This window comes from Aquarana catesbeiana, linkage group LG13, assembly GCF_042186555.1.
Source record: "Aquarana catesbeiana isolate 2022-GZ linkage group LG13, ASM4218655v1, whole genome shotgun sequence".
In the NCBI taxonomy this organism is placed as follows: domain Eukaryota; kingdom Metazoa; phylum Chordata; class Amphibia; order Anura; family Ranidae; genus Aquarana; species Aquarana catesbeiana.
Window position 1 is genome coordinate 199,735,864 of NC_133336.1, and position 25,189 is coordinate 199,761,052.

Here is a 25,189-nt window from a genome sequence, read left to right on the forward strand (position 1 = left end):
GTAACACCCCCTAAATGGGGCTAATATCAACCCCCCGAGTGATATTTACATAGCCCAGTCCTGGAGCAGTCGGATCATTGGAGCGATCCCACGGAGGAACGAAGCACTACCACAGTGTTAGCGTGAATGAGCACGAAAGTCACCATCTTTTATCTTATGACACCTATAATCGCATATGGATGTGGCTCCTATAGAAGTGACATAAGTTGCTGGCAAGGTTATTATGTCTACATTTATTCATTAATTTTCACTATTGATGCTATTAGCCCCAGTCAGGGGGAGTTACACTGTCACTCAATTTTTATTTTATAATATTTTTTATTGTTGTAATTTGGGTATATGTTCACTTAATATTTCACGTGTCGCCTACACGGGACTTACTTTTATACACCACAGAGGTTTGCATTTTCTAATTAAGTGTAATTCAATTCATTTATTCATTTATTTATTTATCACTATTGTTGATATTAGCCCCATTTAGGGGGTGTTACACTGTCGCCCAAAAATTTTTTTTATTGTATTTATCTTCTGAAATTTGGGTAAATGTTCACCTAATATTTCACGTGTTGTTTACACGGGACTTACCTTTATACACCACAGAGGATTTGCATTTTCAATTATCTTTAATTTAATTTAATTATTCCTGCGGATGTGGTAGACTCTGTTTATCTAATGAGCATCACTTTAATAGGGCAGCGCCAATTTCCCCAATTTCTTTGTTATTTATGGTAATTAACTACCAGTGGGAATTAATTAGGGGGAGGCTGCAGCCCTTATAATTCTCCTAAGCGCGGACTTCTAATCTACCGTATTTATCGGCGTATAACACGCACCGGCGTATAACACGCACCCCAATTTAGGAGGGAATTTTAAGGAAAAAAAACTTTTAGGAGGGAAGTTGAAGGGAAAAAACTTACATTTAAATGCCCATCATTGCAGCCTTCTCAGTGCAGCCTTGCCCCAGTGCAGCCATGTCAGTGCAGCCTTGTCAGTGCAGCCTTCCCCAGTGTCCATTGCAGCCTTATCCCAGTGCAGCCTTGCCCCAGTGCAGCCTTCCCCAGTGCAGCCTTCCCCAGTGCAGCCTTGTCAGTGCAGCCATGTCAGTGCAGCCATGTCAGTGCAGCCTTGTCAGTGCAGCCTTCCCCAGTGCAACCTTCTCAGTGCAGCCTTCCCCAGTGCAGCTATGTCAGTGCAGCCATGTCAGTGCAGCCTTCCCCAGTGCAGCCTTGTCAGTGCAGCCTTCCCCAGTGCATCCTTCCCCAGTGCAGCCTTCCCCAGTGCAGCCTTTCCCAGTGCAGCCTTCCCCAGTGCAGCCTGTCCCTGCTTCAAAATCGCCGACCGCGATTTGAAAATGGCGCCGCCGGCGCCGAAATACACAGAGCCGGTCCTCGGGTCTTTCCGGCGGCTCTCGTTTACTTTCGGTTCCACTCGTAGTCCCGAGCGGAACTATCCGAGTATTTTCGGATAGCTCCGCTCGGGACTACGAGTGGAGCCGAAAGTAAACGAGAGCCGCTGGAAAGAGCCGAGGACCGGCTCTGTGTATTTCGGCGCCGGCGGCGCCATTTTCAAATCGCGGTCGGCGATTTTAACGTTTTGACAGCTCCGGATCGCAGGGCATCGGCGTATAACACGCACCTGCGACTTTCCCCTGATTTTAAGGGGAAAAAAGTGCGTGTTATACGCCGATAAATACGGTAATTTAAGAAGGGCTCTGATGTTCTCTTCCTGGAATTTAAGGAAGGATCCAGTCCATCCTGAAGCTCTGTATAGCACATGAGCGTTCAGCAAACCAATTGATATAAATAATTAGACACTTTTTTGTGCCAGCGTCTGGCCTTACGGGTAACTAGGTACGGCGCCAACAATTGGTCGTTGAGGTCCACCCCTCCCATATTTTGGTTATATTTGTGGACACAGAGGGTTTCTCCACAACACCAGTCACCGTAGTAATTTGGACCATCGTGTCTGCATGAAGGGAGGTAAGAATGAAAACATTGTTCTTATCCCTCCACTTCATAGCAAGCAAGTTATTACACTTCAAGCAGGCTCTCTCCCCCAGCCTAAGACGGGAATCTACAAGCCGCTGGGGAAAGCCCCGGCGATTAGGTCACACTGTGCCACATGCTCCAATCTGATGATCAAAAAGGTGACTAAAAAGTGGCATGCTCGTGTCATAATTGTCCACGTACAAGTGGTACCCCTTTCCGAATAAGGGTGACACCAAGTCCCACACAATCTTGCCAGCGCTTCCTATGTAGTCAGGGCAGTTTGTCGGCTCTACGTGACTATCTTTGCCCTCGTAAACCATAAAACTACATGTATAGCCTGTGGCCCTGTCACAGAGCTTATACATCTTGACCCCGTATCTGGCACGCGTGCTGGGAAGGTACTGTTTGAATGACAAGCGGCCAGAAAACTTAATCAGGGACTCATCAACGCAGACAACTTGATGGGGAGTAAACAAGTCTGCAAAATGTTGGTTGAAGTGGTTTACGAGGGGCCGAATTTTGTAGAGCTGATCGTATCCAGGGTCTCCACGGGGACAACAGAGTTCATTGTTGTTGAAGTGCATGAACCGCAAGATCTGCTCGTATTGTGTCCTGGTCATGGAGGCAGAGAACATGGGCATATGGTGAATTGGGTCAGTGGACCAATATGACCGCAACTCACTCTTTTTAGTTATTCCTATGTTGAGGGATAGGCCCAGAAAGATCTTAAATTCGGAAACCGTAATTGGTCTCCAATCTCTGGCAAGGGAGGACTGGGGAATAGTGGCGATGTGTTGACCAGCGTAAAAAATGCTTTGGTCCACAATAGATCTATAGAGATCTTCGGTGAAAAACAGCGAATAAAAATCAAGTGACTTAAAATCAACTGTTTCCACCTGAATGCCGGGTTGGCCAGTGAATGGGGTAAGTACAGGTGCTGCAGAAGTGGTGGGTTCCCAATTAGGATTGGCGAATGCAGCAGGAAGGGCACTATGGACACGACGGGCTTGTGTTTGTCTTCTTCTTGGTGGCAGCGGGACACTACTTGTGCTTGCCACCTCACCAGCTTGAACTGCACTTATGGGACTAGCCACGTCACCAAGTGTTACTGCAGTGCTGGTTTGACTACGACCAGGGTGTACTAGGCCGCTGGTGTTTGCCAGTTCACCAGAAGGAGTAGCGGCGCTAGTACTGCTCTGCTCCATACGAGAGACCTCCGGTTCTTGCACCTCAACAGCAGCAGAAGATCAGGGTCTGGTACGCCTGACCTTGGCAGGGACCACAACTCTGTCGTCAGAGTTATCTGTCATGGAGCCGCTGTCGTCTACAGGATCGTATTCTGAGCCTGAATCTGACAGATGAGTGACTTCCTCTTCACTATCTGTCATGCTCAGAAACGTGTAGGGCTCTTCACTACTGTACCTTCGATTTGCCATTTTGTGCTCTAAATTTAGTGGTACAGTAGTGAGACTCACAGGCAAAAAAGCTCCTGACTGTTAGCGACTGTATCAAAATGCTACCAAAAAAAACTGTTAGCGATCGCAGGGATCAGGCCTGACTCTGCGAACGCTGCAGTTATGTGTGTTTAGTGTTTTGTAAGTGACAGTGATCGATCGATACTGCACTTGGGTGGGCCGAGGGGCAAAACGCAGGTGCTAGCAGGTATCTGGGCTGATCCCGCTAACACTGCGTTTTTGGGAACCCTAAACTGCTGGGGACGCTAGTACAGATCTGATCAGATCAGATATTGATCCGTTCAGATACTATACCACTAAGGGAGGTGTATGCTGCGTGCGTGGGTGTTAGCGCTACTGGAACTAACCTGACGCTGCCTGGGGCGATGCAGACCCTCTCTGACCCTAAAACCTAACTTATATTACCCGCCGGGCGATCGGGGGTTAAATCTTTATTAGGTAATAAACGGCGGGTGCCCTGAAACTATAAAAAAGAAACTAACTAACCAGCGTCACCCCTAATGCCCCGTACACACGGTCGGATTTTCCGATGGACAATGTCTGATCAGAGCGTGTTGTCGGAAATTCCGACCGTGTGTGGGCGCCATCGGACATTTTCCATCGGATTTTCCGACACACAAAGTTGGACAGCAGGAGATAAAATTTTCCGACAACAAAATCCGATCGCGTCAATTCCGACCGTGTGTGGCCTGTTCCGACGCACAAAGTGCCATGCATGCTCAGAAGAAATTCCAACACGGGACAGCTCGTTCTGGTAAACTTAGCGTTCGCAATGGATACAGCACTTTCGTCACGCTGCAATGTTAAAAATGGTTTAATACAGCGCACTCTCTTCTTCTTTATAATGTGACAAGAATTAAGTTGTTTTGCTGCTCGTATTCACACACACTTCTCACAAACTTTTATTTGTGTTTTTTTTAGTGGGATTCCCTGAATATATTGTTATTAGTTGTCACATCTGACAGTTTGATATTTTTTAATTTTTTTTTATTTTGGATTTTAAGCCTTTTTTTTTATTTAATGTTTGTATTTTTTGCAAGGCTGATCTTTGTTCAATGTTATTTTTATTTTTACTCCAGAATATTTTTGGGTGTGTTTTGTGTGTCAAGTTACCCCAACACCATTGATATCTTTTATTATTTAATCTCAAGGAGATTGTTTGTTGTTGGTTTCCCTTGTTCATTTCACATTGTATATTTGAAATGTACCTGAATCCTCACAAAAAAACTGTCCTTTTTGAAGTAAAACACATAGGAGAGTATAATTCAAAACAAAAATCCTTTATTAAGGGATCAGAACCAAACAAAGAGGAAGGCAACACTGGATCAACAAGAGAAATTAGCGAAGCCTGGGACCCCCACGGCAGACATCAATTCTTCAACATCAAAATTGGTGGCCTGAGGAGTCCATATGTAAGGGAGGGCAGTCTGGTCCGGGATTCACAGAGACTTGGATAGCAGCAGATGACATGTGTGTCCGCAGGCTGTGGTACCACAAGAGGCTGCATTTTTTTGCCCAACAGACTGGATCCAGGATCCTCACTGTCTGGTCTTCCTTTCACGCTTCATTCCCGGCTGTGGCTGTGCAGTTGGAGATGTGGCAGGAGGAGGAGTAGGACCTGGAGGAGGAGTAGGACCTGCAGGAGGAGGAGGAGGACCATCCCAAAGCTGTGTGTGAGGTGTAATTTGGCCCCTCATACCTTTCGCCAGAGCCTCCGATATGAGGGCCTCACACATGGCTTTTTGGCCCTCCTCCATCCTCTGCATTTTATAGGCTATGAATGCAGCAATGTTCTCCTGCCTGGTGTGTGGTGCTCCCAGGACCTCTGTAGCCCTCCAAAAGAATCTGATAGCCGCCTCCTCTAGGGCACTCATCCTACTGCCACTTTCTGTTTTCAGGGGGGGTGGAGGGACCTTGATATCAGCCAGCCGGCTCGGCCCGGCCACCTCCTGGCTGAGACTTCCCTGTGTATGAAAAAGGGAAATAGTTGTAATGTTTTGCATCATCAATCACAATCTTAAATTAGTACTCCCAACTAACATATAGTTCACATCATTGATTGGACAAGCAGAAATATTTAGAGGAATGCTATACCTGGCTCAATCTGGGCTCCTCCACATGCGGCCTGGAAGGCCCAGGTTGGGCGTCAGAAGCCTCAGCCGGGGGGGAAGGAAGCGTGGAAGGAAGACTGGAGAGGGATGGCCTGGGTTCAGTCTGGCCTGCCAGAAAGTGCAGCCTGTCGTAGTACAACATCCTGGGGACATAGATGTCACCTGCTGCTCCGGATCTCTGTGAATCCAGGACTTTATTGCGCTCCCTTAGATATGTGCTCCTCAGGCCACCAATGAAAATCTTTAAATAAGTGATGTCTGCCGTGGGGATCACCTGCTTCACAATTTCACACAATTGCTCCAGTGCTGCCTTCCTCTTTGCTTGGTTCTTGTAATGGGGGTGTTTAATCTCCCACAGACAGGGCAGCTCCCTTAGCATCTCTATGAATACTGAAATGAAGTCCTTATCTTTGAGTACCATATCCATGTTCACTGCAAGACACAACACAAGACAAAGCCTAATGTCACACAAAACTCTCCTAATCTTGTTACAATATAGGCCTCAATCTAGAAGCAGTATAGGCACAAGTTTGTCTCTTACCTTCGTTCTTACGATTGGCGCGTCCAATGCTCCTTCCTCCGCTCACAGATCAAACGTAATACGCACGCGTGTTACGCTTTATATACACTGCGCATGCGTGTAACTCCGCCCGCCCCTGACGTTCTTTCTAGTGTATTCCCCGCCCCTTTTCGTTCGGCGCAGTGGGGGAAGAGCATGATGGCGGACATACAGCAGGTGCGGGCTAATTGTAGCAACGAGGAGGAGGAAAGGGCAGATCCAGGCACGTCCTGATCCAGAAGGAGACGTTTTAAGGCCACAAATATGTCGTTTGGGGAGATGTTGGAGATGGTCGACATCATGAGGAAGTCCGACTATGACGGAAAATAGGGGCCTTACCCCAACCCGAACATCCGAAAGGCCAAGATCATGGCGAAAGTGGTCAGGAGTCTAGAGCGGAATTTCGGGGTACGAAGGTCTAAAGATCAGCTCAGGAAGCGGTGGTCGGACCTGAAGTTGAGAGAGCCAGAGCAGTACCGAAAGATCCGGAGAGTGCTGCAAAAAAGTAAGTAGTTGTGCTGTGTTCCTATTCTTTCTGTCTTTATTACGTTCGTTCTGCTCCATATGCTTTTATTAGTTGTAACGTTTCAAAAGGTCAACTTTAATGTTCATGGGCACATTATTCGTTCGTATCAAACATTTTTCTTTCGGCCTCTAAAACACCATTGTTTAGGCCATATGCATTTTCACACATTTTTGGGGGCCTACTTGGATGCCAAATATTTGTTTGTGTAGATGGGTTTGTTACTAGAATGAAATGCAAACTAGATTGTGTGTAAGGAGAGGACACTGAGCAGCTGTTTTCACATCTGGACACTGGAGCACTAGTGTGGGACACAAGAACACCATTTGGGGGGGCACACAGGTGCTCCAGTGTATACTATAGGGGGGGCTACATCTGTGAAGCTTGTACCAAACAGGTAAAGTATTGCAGCTTGACAAAGGGCAATAAAAAATATACATCTTGGAACTCTGCTAAAATAGACAATTGTACCCCACTTCCGAGCAATGTTTCCTATTTCTAGTTCTGCCATCAAATATCTGTGTGCTAAGTATACCATTTTTGTTTTACATAGGGGAGAAAAGACTCGGACACCCCTCATCCCAGGAGACCAGAGACCCCCCCCTCTGGAAGAAGGGGAAATACCAACACAAGAAGAAGAGCAGGAGGAAGAAGAAGACGTGGTGGAGATTGGCACCACAACAGGTGAGTGTCTGCGACCACAGGCTCAGGTAAAAGAGATGGATGGTGGCAGATTTTTGAGACCTTTTTTTTTGTTCTTTATCTCTTTTTAGGTGATCGTGATCCAGAACGCTTTACATCTGAAAGTGCCCAGATACTGATCGGGGAGATCATGGGGTGTAATCTCCAATTGCAAAACATCCAGCAACAAATCAGTGATGTTATTAAAAAAAATAATAACATCATTGATGTTTTGGGGCGAATTTAAACCCCACAAAATCACCTGTTTTATCGTACCAAAATTTTTTCAATGTTTAGAAAAGCCAAATTTGGAGGATGCACACAGTGTGCCAACATGTGCTATCTGCCATCACGGGAGATCAATGGACGCGTTTTGGGGGTGCAACCCCTTCCTCAATTATAGAGTAGCGTTGAGGAAGGGCTTGCTCTCCCAAAACACATCCCTTGATCCCCCCTGATGGCAGATAGCACATGTTGACATTCGTAAATTGGTGTGCATCTTCCAAATTTGGCTTTTCCAGGGGTGATTTCCCCCCATCTGAACGCTATATCAAACACAGTTCATAAATACTCATGTCTGATATAGCCTTCAGGTTTTACCATATGTGAACTTTGTAAGTTCAAGTTTTTTGGCTTTCTTGTTGGTTTTACACAGGCCTGTTTTATCTGAAATGGATATTTCGATTTTTGATAATGCTACTGCAAACATTGTTATACAACAAACATGTTGGTTTGTTTTAAAAACCTTTGGGAAATGCACATGTGATTGTGCAGGTATAAAAAAGTGCCTTACTCAAGAATGTGTGGATTATTGTCTCAACACTACAACACTTTTGGGGTGATGTAATTGCTGTTTTATGCAAAAAAGGGGTTATTTCCTAAGGGCAAATCCTCTTTGCACTACAAGTGCAGGTTCAGTGCAGTTGCAAGTGCACTTGTAGTGAAATGTGTTTTTGCATTTAGGAAGTACCAGCCAACACTGTTTTTTATAAGGTTACCCAATCACGACATTTTCTGCACTCAACACATTTCTGTCAGGGTCAGCTAAAACAAACACAAGCAGTAAATGTCCACAAAGAATTTCTTTTGGTTGTTTTTTATTTGAAAAAGGTGTCACAGATTGTCTGGCATATTGATAGCCCCCCTACCCGCAAAGAACTCCAGGTAGCGTAACCGGACATCACGAGCATTCAGGGAGGGCAAGCCAGGACGGCCACTTTCAAGCGCCGTCAGTGTTGATGGATTAGGGATTCCAGCCTCAGGCCCAACTGAGCCAGCATAGTTGGCTGAATGTTTTCTTAAAAAATTATGGAGAACACAGTAGGCAAGTATTATATGGTTCAGTTTATACTCCGCCATATGGATGGGTGTCAGAAATAATCGGAACCGGCTGGCCAGGATTCCAAATGTGTTCTCCACCACTCTTCGGGGTCTGGCCAGCCGGTAATTAAAAACCCTCTGTTCCGGGGTGAGGGTCCTCATCGGGAATGGCCGCATCAGGTGGTCCCCCAGTGCAAATGCTTCATCAGCAACAAACACAAATGGGAGACCTTCAACATTGTCCTCTGGAGGTGGCAAGTCCAAGCTGCCATTCTGGAGACGCCTGTAGAACTCCGTCTGGGCGATCACTCCACCATCGGACATCCGGCCATTCTTCCCCACGTCCACATACAAGAACTCGTAATTAGCCGACACCACCGCCAACATCACTATACTATTAAACCCCTTGTAATTATAATAGTACGACCCCAAGTTGGGTGGTGGGACGATGTGGACGTGTTTCCCATCAATTGCCCCTCCGCAGTTAGGAAAGTCCCACCGCTGGGCAAAGTGGGAGGCCACAGTCTGCCATTCCTGTGGCGTTGAAGGAAACTGTTGAGGAAAAAAAAATAAACATTACTATTTTTTCACAGAAACATGGCAAGCAGATTAGACACAAACATTATGGGGCAACCTCCAGATAGCATTTACTAAGGGGAATTTAACAACAACAAAGTATAAGGTACACCTATCATATTCCCCCTCCCCCCCTCTCATGGGCCATTTCTAACATTATGGGGGGGGGACTCTTGGACAGGTAACCCTCTTCACTTCATTGAGAGATGAATGCCTAAATAATGGGTATTACTTGGAACAGCCCCTCCTTAGTTACACTATTGGCAGACCACTGGACAGGTAAGAAGTGTCATAATACAAAGATATAAATACACACTGTACACATTTGAGGACATTTGAACATTCTGCTATTACCTATCAAGATAATAATAGGATACAAAAACTTTAAACAGTACCATTGGAAAGTATACAGGCAGGCCCTTGCACTACATGCTTTGGGGAATTCATCCATAAATCTGACCAGTAAAGAGATGGGTATAGTGTGTATGGGTTTGGCAAAGTCAGCAGATAGATGATTGAGGATAGAGAATTGGGATCAGCTGACTTAGCAGTTGGGGGGGGGGGTTAAAAAAAATTTGGGGACACCACAAAAAAAAGCCTCTGGCACTCTGCCTGAATTTAAATCAAAAATAACATTTCCAAACATTTTAGGGGGTGTTTGGGGTAAAGCACTACTATGGAGCTGATAAAATACATTGTTAAGTGACTACATGAGGTGAATATAGGCCAGGAGACACCATGCTGGGGAGGTTATTGAAGGGCAAATATGTATGAAGGACATAAAATAATAATTACCTAAAAATCCAGCATGCATGAGAACAAAGGGGACATTCACAGCATATTACAATCATGGTAATTAGGGAATGAGGGAAGAAATACAATATATTATCAAACATTCAATACAATAAAATGTGATATAAAAGGATAAAAATCTTACCTTCATATACTCCTTCTGCAGGACCTGGATGATGGCAGAACAGGTCTCTGGGATCATGATCCCCAGAGCCTGGGGGGAGATGCCTGTCGAGAACTTCAAGTCCTGCAGGCTTCTCCCTGTGGCCAAATACCGCAAGGTAGCAACCAACCTCTGCTCCGGAGTGATGGCTTGCCTCATGCAGGTATCCTGCCTGCTAATATAGGGGGTCAGCGAAGCCAACAAACGGTGAAACACGGGGTCCGTCATCCTGAGAAAGTTCCTGAAATCATCAGGTTTATTCTCACGGATCTCACGGAGCAAAGGCATATGAGAGAACTGGTCACGCTGAAGCAACCAATTCTTGGTCCATGAACTCCTCCCCACCCTGTTCATGGACTGGACTTGTGTCAAGGTCAGGACCCCAACACCAAGCCCCCGCACAGCACGAACTCTACGAGGAGTACGCATACGAAACATGGCTAGAAAACGGTCGGCTGCTCAGAACGAAGTAACAGAACGCACTGAAGAACAGCAAGGCCTGTGAAGAGCGACCTGAAAAACAGCAACGAGCGGGCAAGATCGCACAGAAAACTCCGATACGAACTGACTGCACGCACTGAAGAGCAGATACAAACCCACAAGCACAAACTGAACGGCAGAAAACGATCTGAAAGCCACGAGTCTGAAAAAGCGCGAATCGTCTCTCACCAAACTTTTACTAACACGAGATTAGCAAAAGGAGCCCAAAGGTTGCCGCGCTTGGTTCTGAACCGGCCTTTTCTAGTCTCGTCGTACGTGGTGTACGTCACCGCGTTCTTGGCGATCGGAAATTCCGACAACTTTGTGCGACCGTGTGTACGCAAAACAAGTTTGAGCCAACATCCGTCGGAAAAAATCCTAGGATTTTGTTGTCGGAATGTCCGAACAAAGTCCGACCGTGTGTACGGGGCATAATAGTTATACGGTGATCACTGGTGAAAGGGTTAACTAGGGGGCAATCAGGGGGTTAAAACCTTTACTAGGTAGTATATGGGGGTACCTGACGCTATAAAAAGCTGACGGCGAACCTAAATGCTTACCTGCCTAACTAGCGTCACCTGTGACACTAATACAGCGATCAGAAAAACGATCGCTTAGTGACACTGGCGACGGGGGGTGATCAAGAGGTTAAACCTTTATTAGGGGGGATTAGGGGGGTACCTTAGACCTAAAGGGGCCTAACACTAACTGCCCTACCACTTATAACTGTCACAAAATGACACCAATGCAGTAATCAGTAAAAAAAAAAAAAAAAACTGCTATTGGTGTCACTGTGACAGGGGGTGCAGGGGGGGGTGATTGAGGGGTGAAAAGTGTGCCTGAGTGTTCTACTGTAAGTGTAGTGTTGGTGCACTTACTTGGATGTCTTCTCTCCTCTGCGCCTGAACGAAAAGACCGACACGAGGAGAGATGACATCACTTCCTCTGCCGCTGTTTACATTACAGCAGCAGAGGAAGATTTTCATTTGCCGGGAGCGATCGTGAGGGGGTGGTCATGAATTTATGGCCTCCGCCTCAGCACGGATTGCTCCTGGAAGGAAGCTGACCGCCTCGTGATTTTGCCTGCCCGTGCCATTCTGCCGACGTATATTGTCGTTAGGCGGTCGGCAAGTGGTTAAACTGGGTGTTGGGGGATGGACCAGAGAAAACGATAGCCGACAGGGAGCAGGTGACAGAGGGTGATAGGAGAGTCAGCAGTAGTAATAGCAGTGAAAATACAACCATAACAACCAATCACGGGGTAAGTGAGTGGGCAATTCAAATTCAAAAGCAAAGCCAGGAGAAACAAAGTAAGAAAACAATATGCACTGATACAACAATAAGAGGAGTATACACAAATGCTAGAAGTCTAGCTAACAAAATAGTAGATCTGGAGCTGCTATTACACAAGGAGAATTTAGACTTTGTGGGAATAGTTGAAACTTGGTTTGACAGCTCACACGATTGGCTGGCCATATACAGGGGTATTCCTTGTATCAAAAAGATAGGGAAGCTAGAAGAGGAGGAGGGGTGTGTATATATATATCAAAAGTGATGTAAGGGTGGTAGAGAGGAGCCACATTATGTATGGGACTAGGGGAAGGTGGAATCGGTATGGGTAGAACTTCAAAGAGAGGAGGTGAGTGAGAAATTAATAGTGGGGGTATGCTATAGGCCACCCAACATGAAGGAGGAGCTGGAACTACTATCTCAGTTAGAAATGGCAGAGAAACAGGGTAATGTAATCATAATGGAGGACTTCAATTATCCCGATATCGACTGGGCAGAGGGAACAGCTCAATCACCAAAGGCCCGTCACTTCATGAATTTTTTACAGGACAACTTCATGTCCCAAATGGTGGATTCACCAACTAGAAAGAATGCCCTGTTAGATCTATTAATTACGAATTATTCAAGTCTGATGAAACAGGAATGGGGTAGTACTGAGTATTACCAAAAGGGCGGACTTTTTAGGCTAAGAAACAATGGAGAAAAGACATACTATAAACAATCAAATTTATTGAGATTAACATTTACATAGAATAATCAAAAATAGATAAAAATGTGACATATGTCACATTTTTATCTATTTTTGATTATTCTATGTAAATGTTAATCTCAATAAATTTGATTGTTTAAAGTATGTCTTTTCTCCATGGTTTCTAATGCCGCGTACACACGGTCGGACTTTTTGACAACAAAGGTCCGACGGTCTTTCCGATGGACTTTCAACGGAGTTACGACGGACTTTCGACTGACTTTCTAACGACCGGACTTGCCTACACACGATCACACCAAAGTCCGATGGATTCGTACGTGATGATGTACAACCGGACTAAAATAAGGAAGTTGATAGGCAGTAGCCAATAGCTGCCCTAGCGTCGGTTTTCGTCCGTCGGACTAGCATATAGACGAGCGGATTTTTTGACCGGCCTTGAGTCCGTCGGAAAGATTTGAAGCATGTTCCAAATCTAAAGTCCGTCAGATTTTCGACTGAAAAAGTCCGCTGCAGGTCCGATGAAGCCCACACACGGTCGAATTGTCCGCCGGACTTGGTCCGTCGGACCAGTCCGGTCGAAAAGTCTGCTCGTGTGTACGTGGCTTTAGCCTAAAGAGTCCACCCTTTTGGTAATGCTCAGTATCACCCCATTCCTGTTTCCTCAATACTTACGGACGTGGCTGTTTGTTGTGCACTTTTCCTCTTTAGTGATTCAAGTCTGATCTCAGATGTGGAGATACGTGATAACTTGGGATCTAGCGATCATAGGATGATCGCATTTACCATAAATCACAGGAAGGAGGCATATGGGTAGTACAAAAACACAGAATTTTAAGTGGTTAAACAAAGGTATCAAACAGCGCATTCCATTGGGCAATACAGTATAGTGGAGTGAAAATTAAACCATTTAATGTAATCAATATTTTGTTAATTGTACCAATGTTTATATTTTCAAAATCAATAAGCAAATTTGACAAGTAAATTAAACCTGGGTGGATAAACCTAATGTGAGTAGCCTCTTCAAGGAGAAAAGTATGGCCTTTAAAAAATATAAAGGGAATGGGTAACCACCAGCATTCCTGCACTAGAAGGAATGCAATAAAAAATGTAAAATCGCAATCAGGGCTGCTAAAATAGATTACGAGAGACACATAGTCTTTTAGAAAGTAAAAAAGACAAAATCAGAGCACATTGCACACCCCACTGCGTAGGGGGTTCTTCACTGTTAGGGCAATAAGGATGTGGAACTCTCTTCCGCAATTGGTGGTGGATATCTTTAAAAGACTCTTATATATACATCTTAAAGGACAGAACATATAGGGATATGGGAAATGATTATAGACACTGATACACATGCACCTACACAGGTTGAACTGGATGGACTATTGTCTTTTTTCAGCCTTACCGACTATATAACTATGTAAGTTCACTCTACGAAAGAAGTAAAATGTACCAGACTGTAGATACAGTAGGAAGTTTCTGTGTTTTTAACATTTTGTTTTTTACTCTTTTAGCCCAACAAGAGAAAATGGTTAACTGAAAGAAGAAGAAACATGGATACTAACGTGTTAATATTCATTTTATTGACTACACATGGTAAGTTTATAATGTTATCCTCCAATGTTAAACTCAGGCAAAGGGGTAATGATGCACTGAGATATTTCTATGCTTCAAGGTATAGGCTGGGTGTATTATGATTACCTAGAAGAAGGGACCTTCTAATGGGTATTTCCACTGTTTTGGTTTACTCACAATGCTCCTGTGTTTACTCGCAGTGCTTCTCATTTACAGTGCCCTCCAGTCACACACACAGGGCCCCTTGGTACGCATAGTACCCGCTTTACTCACAGTGCCTCTCAGTACTCACAATGCCCTGAATCACACACACTGCCTCTCGTTACTCACAATGCCCCTTTGGTTACACCATGCCCCTCTGTAACTCACAGTGCCCTGAATTACACACATTGCCCCTCGGTACTCACAGTGCCCCCCAGCAGGGCCGGTACTGCCACTATCACTCCAAAAATCGCCACACCCTAGTGATAACTCAAACAATCACCCCATTCCAGTGATCACTTCAACAACCACACCACTCCAGTGATCACTCCAACAATCACCTCACTCCAGTGATCACTTCAACAATTATCTCACTCCAGTGATCACTCCAACAATTGCCCCATTCCAGTGATCACTCCAACAATCACCTCACTCCAGCAATCATTTCAACCATCACGCCAAATCCAGTGATCACTCCATCAATCGCCCAACTCCAGTGATCACTGCAACAATCGCCCCACTTCAGTGATCACTTCAACAACCACACCACTCCAGTGATCACTCCAACAGTCACCACACTCCAGTGATCACTCCAATAATCACCCCACTTCAGTGATCACTCCAACAATCATTCCACTCCAGTGATCACTCCAATAATCACCCCACTTCAGTGATCACTCCAACATTCCCCCCACTCCAGTGATCACTCCAACAATCACCCCATTCCAGTGATCACTTGAACAACCACACCACTCCAGTGATTACTCCAACAATCACCTCACTCCAGTGATCACTCTAATGCTGCGTACACACGAGCGGACTTTCCGGCATACTTGGTCCGGCGGACCAGAGTCCGCCGCACATTCCGATCGTGTGTAGGCTCCCGCTGACTTTTTTTTCCCAAAAGTCCACCGTACCTAGATTTGAAGCATGTTTCAAATCTTTCCGTCGTAAGTCCGCCTGACTCAGTTCCTGACGGAAAGCCCGTTCGCCTGTATGCTGGTCCGATGGACCAGATACGACGCAAGGGCAGGGTACTGCATCTCGCGCTCGCTGCAATAGGAAAAACAAATTTTCCTATTGCGGCGAGCGTGGGGCATACCAGGCCCTTAGATCTGGCATGGATTTTAAGGGGAACCCCCTACACCAAAAAAACGGCGTGGGGTCCCCCCCAAAATCCATACCAGACCCCAATCCGAGCATGCAGCCCAGCCAGTCAGGAAAGGGGGAGGGAACGAGCGCCCCCCCCCTCCTGAACCGTACCAGGCCGCATGCCCTTAACATGGGGGGGTGGGTGCTTTGGGGGAGGGGGACGCCCTGCGGGGCCCCCCCACCACAAAGCACCTTGCCCCCATGTTAATGAGGACAAGGGCCTCTTCCCGACAACCCTGTCCGTTGGTTGTCGGGGTCTGCGGGCGGGGGGCTTATCGGAATCCGGGAGCCCTCTATAATAAGAGGGCCCCCAGATCCCGGCCCCCCGGCTGGCAAAAGAGCGGCTTGAAGATAGCGGAGGAGCCGGCAGAAGAACTAGAACACCGGGAGAAGAGGCCAGAGGGAGCGGAGAAGAACCAACCGGACACCGGGAGAGGAGGAACTGGAGGGACCCCCTGAAGTCGGAAGAAGACCCCCGAAGCCGGAAGAAGACCCCCCCAGAGCTGTCTAATAAATTACTTCAAAAACCTGTGTAGTGTGTTTTATTATTGACACTTTTTCCCTAGGTAAATGGGTAGGGGTACCATGTACCCCATACTCATTCACCTAGGGTGGGGGGCCGGGATCTGGGGGCCCTCTTATTATAGGGGGCTCCCGGATTCTGATAAGCCCCCCGCCCGCAGACCCCGACAACCAACGGCCAGGGTTGTCGGGAAGAGGCCCTTGTCCTCATCAACATGGGGACAAAGTGCTTTGTGGTGGGGGGGGCCCGCAGGGTGCCCCCCTCCCCCAAAGCACCCACCCCCCCATGTTGAGGACATGGGGCCTGGTACGGTTCAGGAGGGGGGGCGCTCGCTCGTCCCCACCCCCTTTTCTGACCGGCCGGGCTGCGTGCTCGGATCGGGGTCTGTTATGGATTTTGGGGGGACCCCACGCCGTTTTTTCTGCGTACGGGGTTCCCCTAAAATCCATGCCAGACCTAAGGGCCTGGAATGCCCCACGACGGGGCTCGCAAGGTGTCAATCTCGCTGATAAAAGCGGCGAGATTGACTTCCTTTTCTAGTCTCGTCGTACCCGAGTCACGTTCAAAATGAACGCACTTGTCCGTGTGTGGGCAAGTCCGTTCATTCTGAAAGTCTGCCGTAACTCCGGCGAAAGTCTGTTGGAAAGATGGGCGGACCTAGCCTGCTGGAAAGTCTGGTCATGTGTAGGCAAGTCCGTCCGTTCAGAAAGTCCGCCGGAAAGTCCGGTGGGAAGAACGTCGGACCAAGTCTGCCGGAAAGTCTGCTCGTGTGTACGCGGCATAATAATCACCTCACTCCAGTGATCACTTCAACAATTATCTCACTCCAGTGATCACTCCAACAATCGCCCCATTCCAGTGATCACTCCAACAATCACCTCACTCCAGCAATCACTTCAACCATCACGCCAAATCCAGTGATCACTCCATCACTCACCCAATTTCAGTGATCACTGCAACAATCGCCCCACTTCAGTGATCACTTCAACAACCACACCACTCCAGTGATCACTCCAACAGTCACCACACTCCAGTGATCACTCCAACAATCATTCCACTCCAGTGATCACTCAAATAATCACCCCACTTCAGTGATAACTCCAACAATCACCCCACTGCAGTGATCACTCCAACAATCAACCCACTCCAGTGATCAATCCAACATTCCCCCCACTCCAGTGATCACTCAAACAATCACCCCACTCCAGTGATCACTCCAACAATCACCTCATTCCAGTAATCACTTCAACAATCACACCACTCCAGTGGTCACTTCAACAATCACACCACTCCAGCGATCACTCCAGCAATCACCTCACTCCAGTGATCACTCCAACAATCACCTCACCCCAGTGATCACTTCAACAATCATCTCACTCCAGTGATCACTCCAACAATCACCTCACTCCAGTGATCACTCCAACAATCACCTCTTTCCAGTGATCACTCCAACTATTGCCTCATTCCAGTGATTACTCCAACAATCACCCCACCCCAGTGATCACTTCAACAATCACTTCACTCATTGTTGCGTGTCTCCACAAAGTAATAAACATAGCCTAAATTGATTGGTACAATCCAAAATGGTAAAATTGGTAAAAATCTTGCAATGTAAACACGGGGGCATCTAATAGCTCAACATATTTCGTGGCTTCTGCCACTCTTCAGGAGCAGATATAGGGTAGGTGTCTATAAAAAATATTCAGATTACTAAGGGTTGATAACTTATTTTAAAGTAGATCTATCAATAGGGAGAGGGGAATAGTTACCCAATACTACTTACAGACATGCTTATGAGTCTGGGCGCAAGCATGAAGGGCTGAAGTTTACTGTTCCAACTTGCAATGTACTTGCCAGACACATTCTTGCTGTGCTATCTCCCTGGTTGCATGCTTCACATAAAGTCCCAAACCTTTCCCCACATTGCCCGCTTCAACAACCACACCACTCTAGTAAAAAAACATATATATAGTCCAGCGCTCAGGATATTGTTAGGAAGCAAACTGCGACAAGCATAAAAGTTTTTTGGTTGTTTTAATAAACCAGTAATGAACCAGTAATAAACAATGGTCTAAAATAACAGTAATAACTGCTAATGAAACCAGGTTCAGAAGCCCTGTTATAGAAAAGAACACATTGTTGCAAAAAAAACACACACAATAACACAGTATTAAAAATGTTGAAAACAAAAGTCTCTTGATAGTATTAAAATTAAATTAAACATCAATAAGGGGACAGGAGCATTGAACAGCAGGAGGCTAACACAGGAGATCCATCCAATAATGACCTACAGAGACCACTGGGTGAAGTAATGAAAGCAACACTCTGGCTCAAAGCAGGTGACAATGGGCAAGATGATGGGGGTAAGCCAAGAGTACTCACAGCCAGGTAGAAGTGCTCAAAGCTGCCTCATACGATGGGAAGGTAAGCGCCATGTAGATGGATTCACTGGCTCAGGTGGATGGTGAGATGGCCGCGGTGTGGAAGTGTGAGAGCAGCCTGGCCGGAGCTGCGTTTCTGTGAAGGATGACGTCAGCACGGGGGAGCCGCTGGGACGTCAGAGGAAGTAAACAAGCCGCTGGTCAGCCGGAAGGTGTCTCCACAGGGATGATGTCTCTTCAGTGAGACATAGTGACACTGCGCTGAGGTCGGAACTGACACTGGGAAGCCATATGAAGGGGAAATGGTGGCGGCAGGCTGATGGAGCTCACATCTGCCTGACCAGCCTGAGAAAATAGCCAACAGTCATGTGGAGAAATGGATGATGAAATGTATGATGAAATGGATGATGAATAAAAAAATGAAAAAATAAATAAAAAATATAAAAATCAAAATTTAAAAGGAAAAACTGGTCAGAAGATGCCAAACCCGGATGGGGTGGTGAAGATGGTAAAGTTGAAGGAAACAATTGCTGGTTGGAGGGGCGACTTCACAGGAAAGGTGGATGAAAAGATGAGTGGATGAAAGCTCACAGTGAAAGGCTCAAGCTCAGGCCTCTGCCATATGGGGGGGTTGCCTTGACGACGCGTTTCGCGCATGAGCGCTTTGTCATAGTCAAGGGTATAGGCAACTCGCAGGGTTTAAATAGATAAATGGGGATTGAAGGAGGGGACATAATGGGCGGGGAGAGAAAAAAAAAAAACACACAAAAGTTTAACCCATTGGGGGGAGGAGGGAGGGGGGGCGGAGGAGAAAGGGGGAAGGAAACAAAGATCTCCAATGTTAGCCCCCCACAGTCCCAAACACTCCACCAATGGATAAACATGCCATACTATATATATATATAAAAATAGACAGAATGTAGGTCCAAGGAACACATAATTTACACTTCAACATAAAATTTTCAATAATTGTCACTTAACATTTTTCTATATAAAACATATTAAAACATATTAAAATTCATAACTCTTCATTATTAACCTAGAAATGTTCTAAAAAATGTACAAACTCTCATTAAAATTACACAAAACTACATGTTTCTAGTTCTTCATTCAACCCCTTAGGGGCAAGCGAGTCAAACATGTAGATCCAAAAAACCTCACGCTTGCACAACAGGGAGAATCTTTCATTATTGGTTAGCGTGCCCTTGGGGATCATTTCAATAACAAAGACCTCCAAAAGTCTAATGTCCTTGTCATGGAAACGCAGGAAATGCCGGGGTACACTGTGTTCATCGCACCCCTTCGAGATGAGTCTACGGTGGTCACCTACTCTGGCCAGTAAAGCCCGAATGGTCCGGCCAACGTAGACCAACCCACAAGGGCAACGCAAAACATATATAACAAAATCAGTAGAACAAGTGATGAATTGCCTAATCTCATATTTTTTGCCTGTGTTGGTTGTGATAATATTGGTGCCATGGGTAATAAATTGGCAAGTGAGGCACCCCCTCTTTTTACACTGGAATATGCCCTTTCTGTCCTGAAAATAAGACCTAATATCAAGGGAAGATTTAGAAGATTTATTTATTATTTTACTGGGTGCTAGCAAGTTTTTTATAGTACGTGGTTTTCGGAACGTCACCTGTGGGACCTCAGGTAACACCGGGGCAAGGCGTTGGTCCAGACAAAGAATGCCAAAGTGTTTTCTAACTATATTAGAAATAGATTTGTAGTTATCATTAAAAGTCGAGATAAATCTGACTGTCTGGTTCGTTCTCAGTTCTTCATTCGGACGCTTGTCTCTAATAGGGGGGTTCAGATGAGACAGAAAGGCATCATTGATGAGATCGGGTGGGTAACCCTTTTCTTGGAATTTCTTTGTCATCACTGTTCCCTGTTCAACATCATCCTCCAATCTTGAGCAGTTGCGTCTAAGTCTATTAAATTGACCACTAGGGATGTTGCATTTCCATAATGGGTGGTGGCAACTTCCAAAATGAAGGTAGGAGTTGCCACTAGTTGGCTTAACATGGTTTCTAGTGAGGATCCTATGTTGATCATGGAATAGGACCAAATCTAAGAATACGAGTTCCTGGGAGTCTATAACATGGGTGAATGCCAAACCAAGAGCATTAGAATTACAATGGGCCACGAAAGAGGAAAACAAATCAGGGCTCCCACTCCAAATGATCACAATGTCATCGATATACCGCCCGAAGAAGACTATGTGCTCAGCGAACGGATTGTTAGCCCAGATGTTGCGTTCCTCCCAGTAGCCCATAGTAAGATTAGCGTAGACCGGAGCAAAGTTCGCTCCCATGGCGGTACCTCTACGCTGCAGATAGAATTTTCTGTGTTTTTTTACACCACTCTAGTGATCACTCCAATAATCATTCCACTCCAGTGATCCCTCCAACAGTCACCCAACTCCAGTGATCACTCCAACAATCACCCCACTCCAGTGATCACTCCAACATTCCCCCCACTCCAGTGATCACTCCACCTTTCCCTCCACTCCTGTGATCACTTCAACATTCCCCTCAGTCCAGTGATCACTCCAACAATTACCCCACTCCAGTGATCACTCCAACAATCACCCCACTCCAGTGATCACTCCAACATTCCCCCCACTCCAGTGATCACTCCAACATTCCCCCACTCCAGTGATCACTCCAACATTTCCCCCACTCCATTGATCACTCCCACATTCCCCCCACTCCATTGATCACTCCAACATTCCCCCCCACTCCAGTGATCACTCCAACAATCACCCCACTCCAGTGATCACTCCAACATTCCCCCCACTCCAGTGATCACTCCAACATTCCCCCCACTCCAGTGATCACTCCAACAATCACCCCAACTCCAGTGATCACCAGGGATGGTCCCGATATTCGAGTCGAACATCAGGTGTTCGCTTGCTCGCAAACGAACCAAACATATGAGGCATTCGCAGCAAACTTGAGCACCATGGAGTGCCCCATAATGCACTGCGAGATTGCAGTGCATTGACAGCTACTGATTGGCCAAAGCATGCACCTGACCTGCATGCTTTGGCCAATCACAGCACAATCTGCTGTGAGAGCCATGATTGGTCAAAGGCAGGGTGCCTTTAGCCAATTATGGCACAGGGGGCTAAGGCCACACCCCACACTATATAAGGCTGCTTACACCGACGGCCATATGTAGTGTGATGCGTGGAGATTGAGAGAATTAGAGCTAGATTAGGCAGGTTAGTTAGTGGCATGCAGGCAGTTTAGAGTGTGTATATATATATATATATATATATATATATATATATATATATATATATATATATATATATATATATATACACACACTGTAGTCAGTGCAGACTACGTATATATATATATATATATATATACGTAGTCTACACTGACTACAGGCACTGATGGCTGCACTGATAGGAGACACTGATGGCTGCACTGATAGGAGGCACTGATAGGCTGCATCGATGGTTGCACTGATAGAAGGCACCGATAGGCTGCACTGATAGGAGGCACTGATAGGAGGCACTGATGGCTGCACTGATAGGCATATGTATATATATATATATATATATATATATATATATACGTAGTCTACACTGACTACAGTGTATATATATATATATATATATATATATATATATATATACATATGCCTATCAGTGCCTCCTATCAGTGCCTCCTATAAGTGCAGCCAACAGTGCAGCCTATCAGTGCCTTCTATCAGTGTGTGTATATATATATATATATATATATATATATATATATATATATATATATATATATATATATATATATACACTGTAGTCAGTGTAGACTACGTTTTATATATATATATATATATATATATATATACATATACCTATCAGTGCAGCCATCAGTGCCTCTTGTCAGTGCAGCCTATCAGTGCCTCCTATCAGTGCAGCCTATCAATGCCTTCTATCAGTGCAGCCATCGATGCAGCCTATCAGTGCAGCCTATCAGTGCCTCCTATCAGTGCAGCCATCAGTGTCTCCTATCAGTGCAGCCATCAGTGCCTCCTATCAGTGCCTCCTATAAGTGCAGCCAACAGTGCAGCCTATCAGTGCCTTCTATCAGTGTGTATATATATATATATATATATATATATATATATATATATATATATATATACACACTGTAGTCAGTGTAGACTACGTTTTTTATATATATATATATATATATATATATATATATATATATATATATACATATACCTATCAGTGCAGCCATCAGTGCCTCTTGTCAGTGCAGCCTATCAGTGCCTCCTATCAGTGCAGCCTATCAATGCCTTCTATCAGTGCAGCCATCGATGCAGCCTATCAGTGCAGCCATCAGTGTCTCCTATCAGTGCAGCCATCAGTGCCTCCTATCAGTGCAGCCTATCAGTGCAGCCATCAGTGCAGCCTATCAGTGCCTTCTATCAATGCAGCCATCAGTGTCTCCTATCAGTGCAGCCATCAGTGCCTCCTATCAGTGCCTCCTATCAGTGCAGCCTATCAGTGCAGCCTATCAGTGCAGCCTATTAGTGCCTCCTATCAGTGCAGCCATCAGTGTCTCCTATCAGTGCAGCCATCAGTGTCTCCTATCAGTGCAGCCATCAGTGCCTCCTATCAGTGCAGCCATCAGTGCCTCCTATCTGTGCCTCCTATCAGTGCAGCCTATTAGTGCCTCCTATCAGTGCCTTCTATCAGTGTAGCCATCAGTGTCTCCTATCAGTGCAGCCATCAGTGCCTCCTATCAGTGCAGCCTATCAGTGCCGCCTATCAGTGCAGCCTATTAGTGCCTCCTATCAGTGCCTTCTATCAGTGCAGCCATCAGTTTCTCCTATCAGTGCCTCCTATCAGTGCAGCCTATTAGTGCCTCCTATCAGTGCAGCCTATCAGTGCCTCCTATCAGTGCAGCCTATTAGTGCCTCCTATCAGTGCAGCCTATCAGTGCCTCCTATCAGTGCAGCCTATCAGTGCAGCCATCAGTGCCTCCTATGAGGGCAGCCTATCAGTGCCTCCTCTTAATGCAGCCATCATTGCCTCCTATCAGTGCAGCCATCAGTGCATCCTATCAGTGCCTTCTATCAGTGCAGTCTATCAGTGCAGCCATCAGTGCCTCCTATCAGTGCAGAAATCAGTGCCTCATATCAGTGCGGCCTATCAGTGCCTCCTATCAATGCAGCCTATCATTGCAGCCATCAGTGCCTCCTATCAGTGCCTCCTGTCAATGCAGCCTATCAGTACCGCCATCAGTGCCTCCTATCTGTGCCTCCTATCAGTGCAGCCATCAGTGCCTCCTATCAGTGTCGCCTATCAGTGCCCATCACTTTCTGGAGACAGGGGTACTTAGGAAATTTTTTTAGACTTGCAGGGGTACTTCGCCGTAAAAGGTTGGAAAACACTGGTCTAGTGTATATATATATATAGGCAGTGTAGTGTGTAAACCACTCACATATTTGTAAATATTTTATTCTATCTTTTAATGTGACAACACTGAAGAAATGACACTTTGCTACAATGTAAAGTAGTGAGTGTACAGCTTGTATAACAGTGTAAATTTGCTGTCCCCTCAAAAGAACTTAATACACAGCCATTAATTTCTAAAACGCTGGCAACATTACAGCATTACAAGCAAGTTTAAATGCCATTTTTTCCTTTAGAAATGTCATTATTACTGCGGCACTGTAATACACATCGCACATATGTGCCACTTTAAAGGCAGACTAAGGGGACCCCCCAGGCACGATATTTAAATGAATATTTCATTTTTATTGTTTCACTTTAGGCTACTTTCACACTGAGGAGCTTTACAGGCGCTATAGCGCTAAAAATATCGCCTGCATAGTGCCTGTAAAGAGCCTCACCTGTCTCTCCAGTGTGAAAGCCCAAAGGGCTTTCACACTGGAGCGGTGCGCTTGCAGGGCGGTCAAAAAAGTCCTGCAAGCAGCATCTTTGCAGCACTGTAGGAGTGGTGTATACACCGCTCCTAAAGCGCCCCTGCCCTTTGAAAACAATGGGGCAGCGCCGCCAAACCGCCGGCAAAGCGCCGCTGCAGCGCTATTCCAGCGTTTAACTTCATTTTCTCGGCTCGTCGTATTGTTGTACGTCACCACATTCTTGACGGTTGAAAGTTCAGAGAACTTTTGTGTGACCGTGTGTATGCAAGCCAAGCTTGAGCGGAATTCCGTCGGAAAAACCATCCAAGATTTTTCAGACAGAAATTCCGCTCGTGTGTACGGGGCATGAGCCTTTAAAATGAGCACTTTTGATTTTTCATGTTCGTGTCCCATAGACTTTAATAGGGTTCGTATGTTAACACAAATGTTTTGCCTGTTCGCATGTTCTGGTGCGAACCGAACCGGGGGGTGTACGGCTCATCCTTAATGATCACTTGTGGCAGGTCTTAGATCCCTTTCACACTGAGTCGCTTTTCAGGCGCTTTCATGCTAAAAAAAAGCACCTGAAAAGCTCACGAAAACCTATTTCCATTAAAATTAATGAATGCTTTCACATTGGGGCAGGGCGGTGAAAAAACGCCCCTCTCCATTGAAATGAATTGAAAGCTCTTCAAAAGCACCTGAAAAGCTCTTCAAAAGCGCTCAGTGTTTTACTGGCAGTTTAGAAGCGCCTCAGTGTGAAAGGGGTCTTACTCTGCCTCTGCAACTCCTGTTTTT

At 45.8% G+C, this 25,189-nt stretch overlaps 1 protein-coding gene across 1 annotated transcript in view; it reads left to right on the forward strand.

The window, feature by feature from the left end:
• Positions 1-25,189, forward strand: part of LOC141117588 (uncharacterized) — a 117,195-nt gene that overhangs the window by 37,121 nt on the left and 54,885 nt on the right. Inside the window, exon 2 of the mRNA XM_073610511.1 lies at positions 14,182-14,263. Within this exon, the coding sequence (XP_073466612.1) occupies positions 14,221-14,263 (43 nt within the window). The 5' untranslated portion in view covers positions 14,182-14,220. The remainder of the gene's footprint in view (positions 1-14,181; positions 14,264-25,189) is intronic.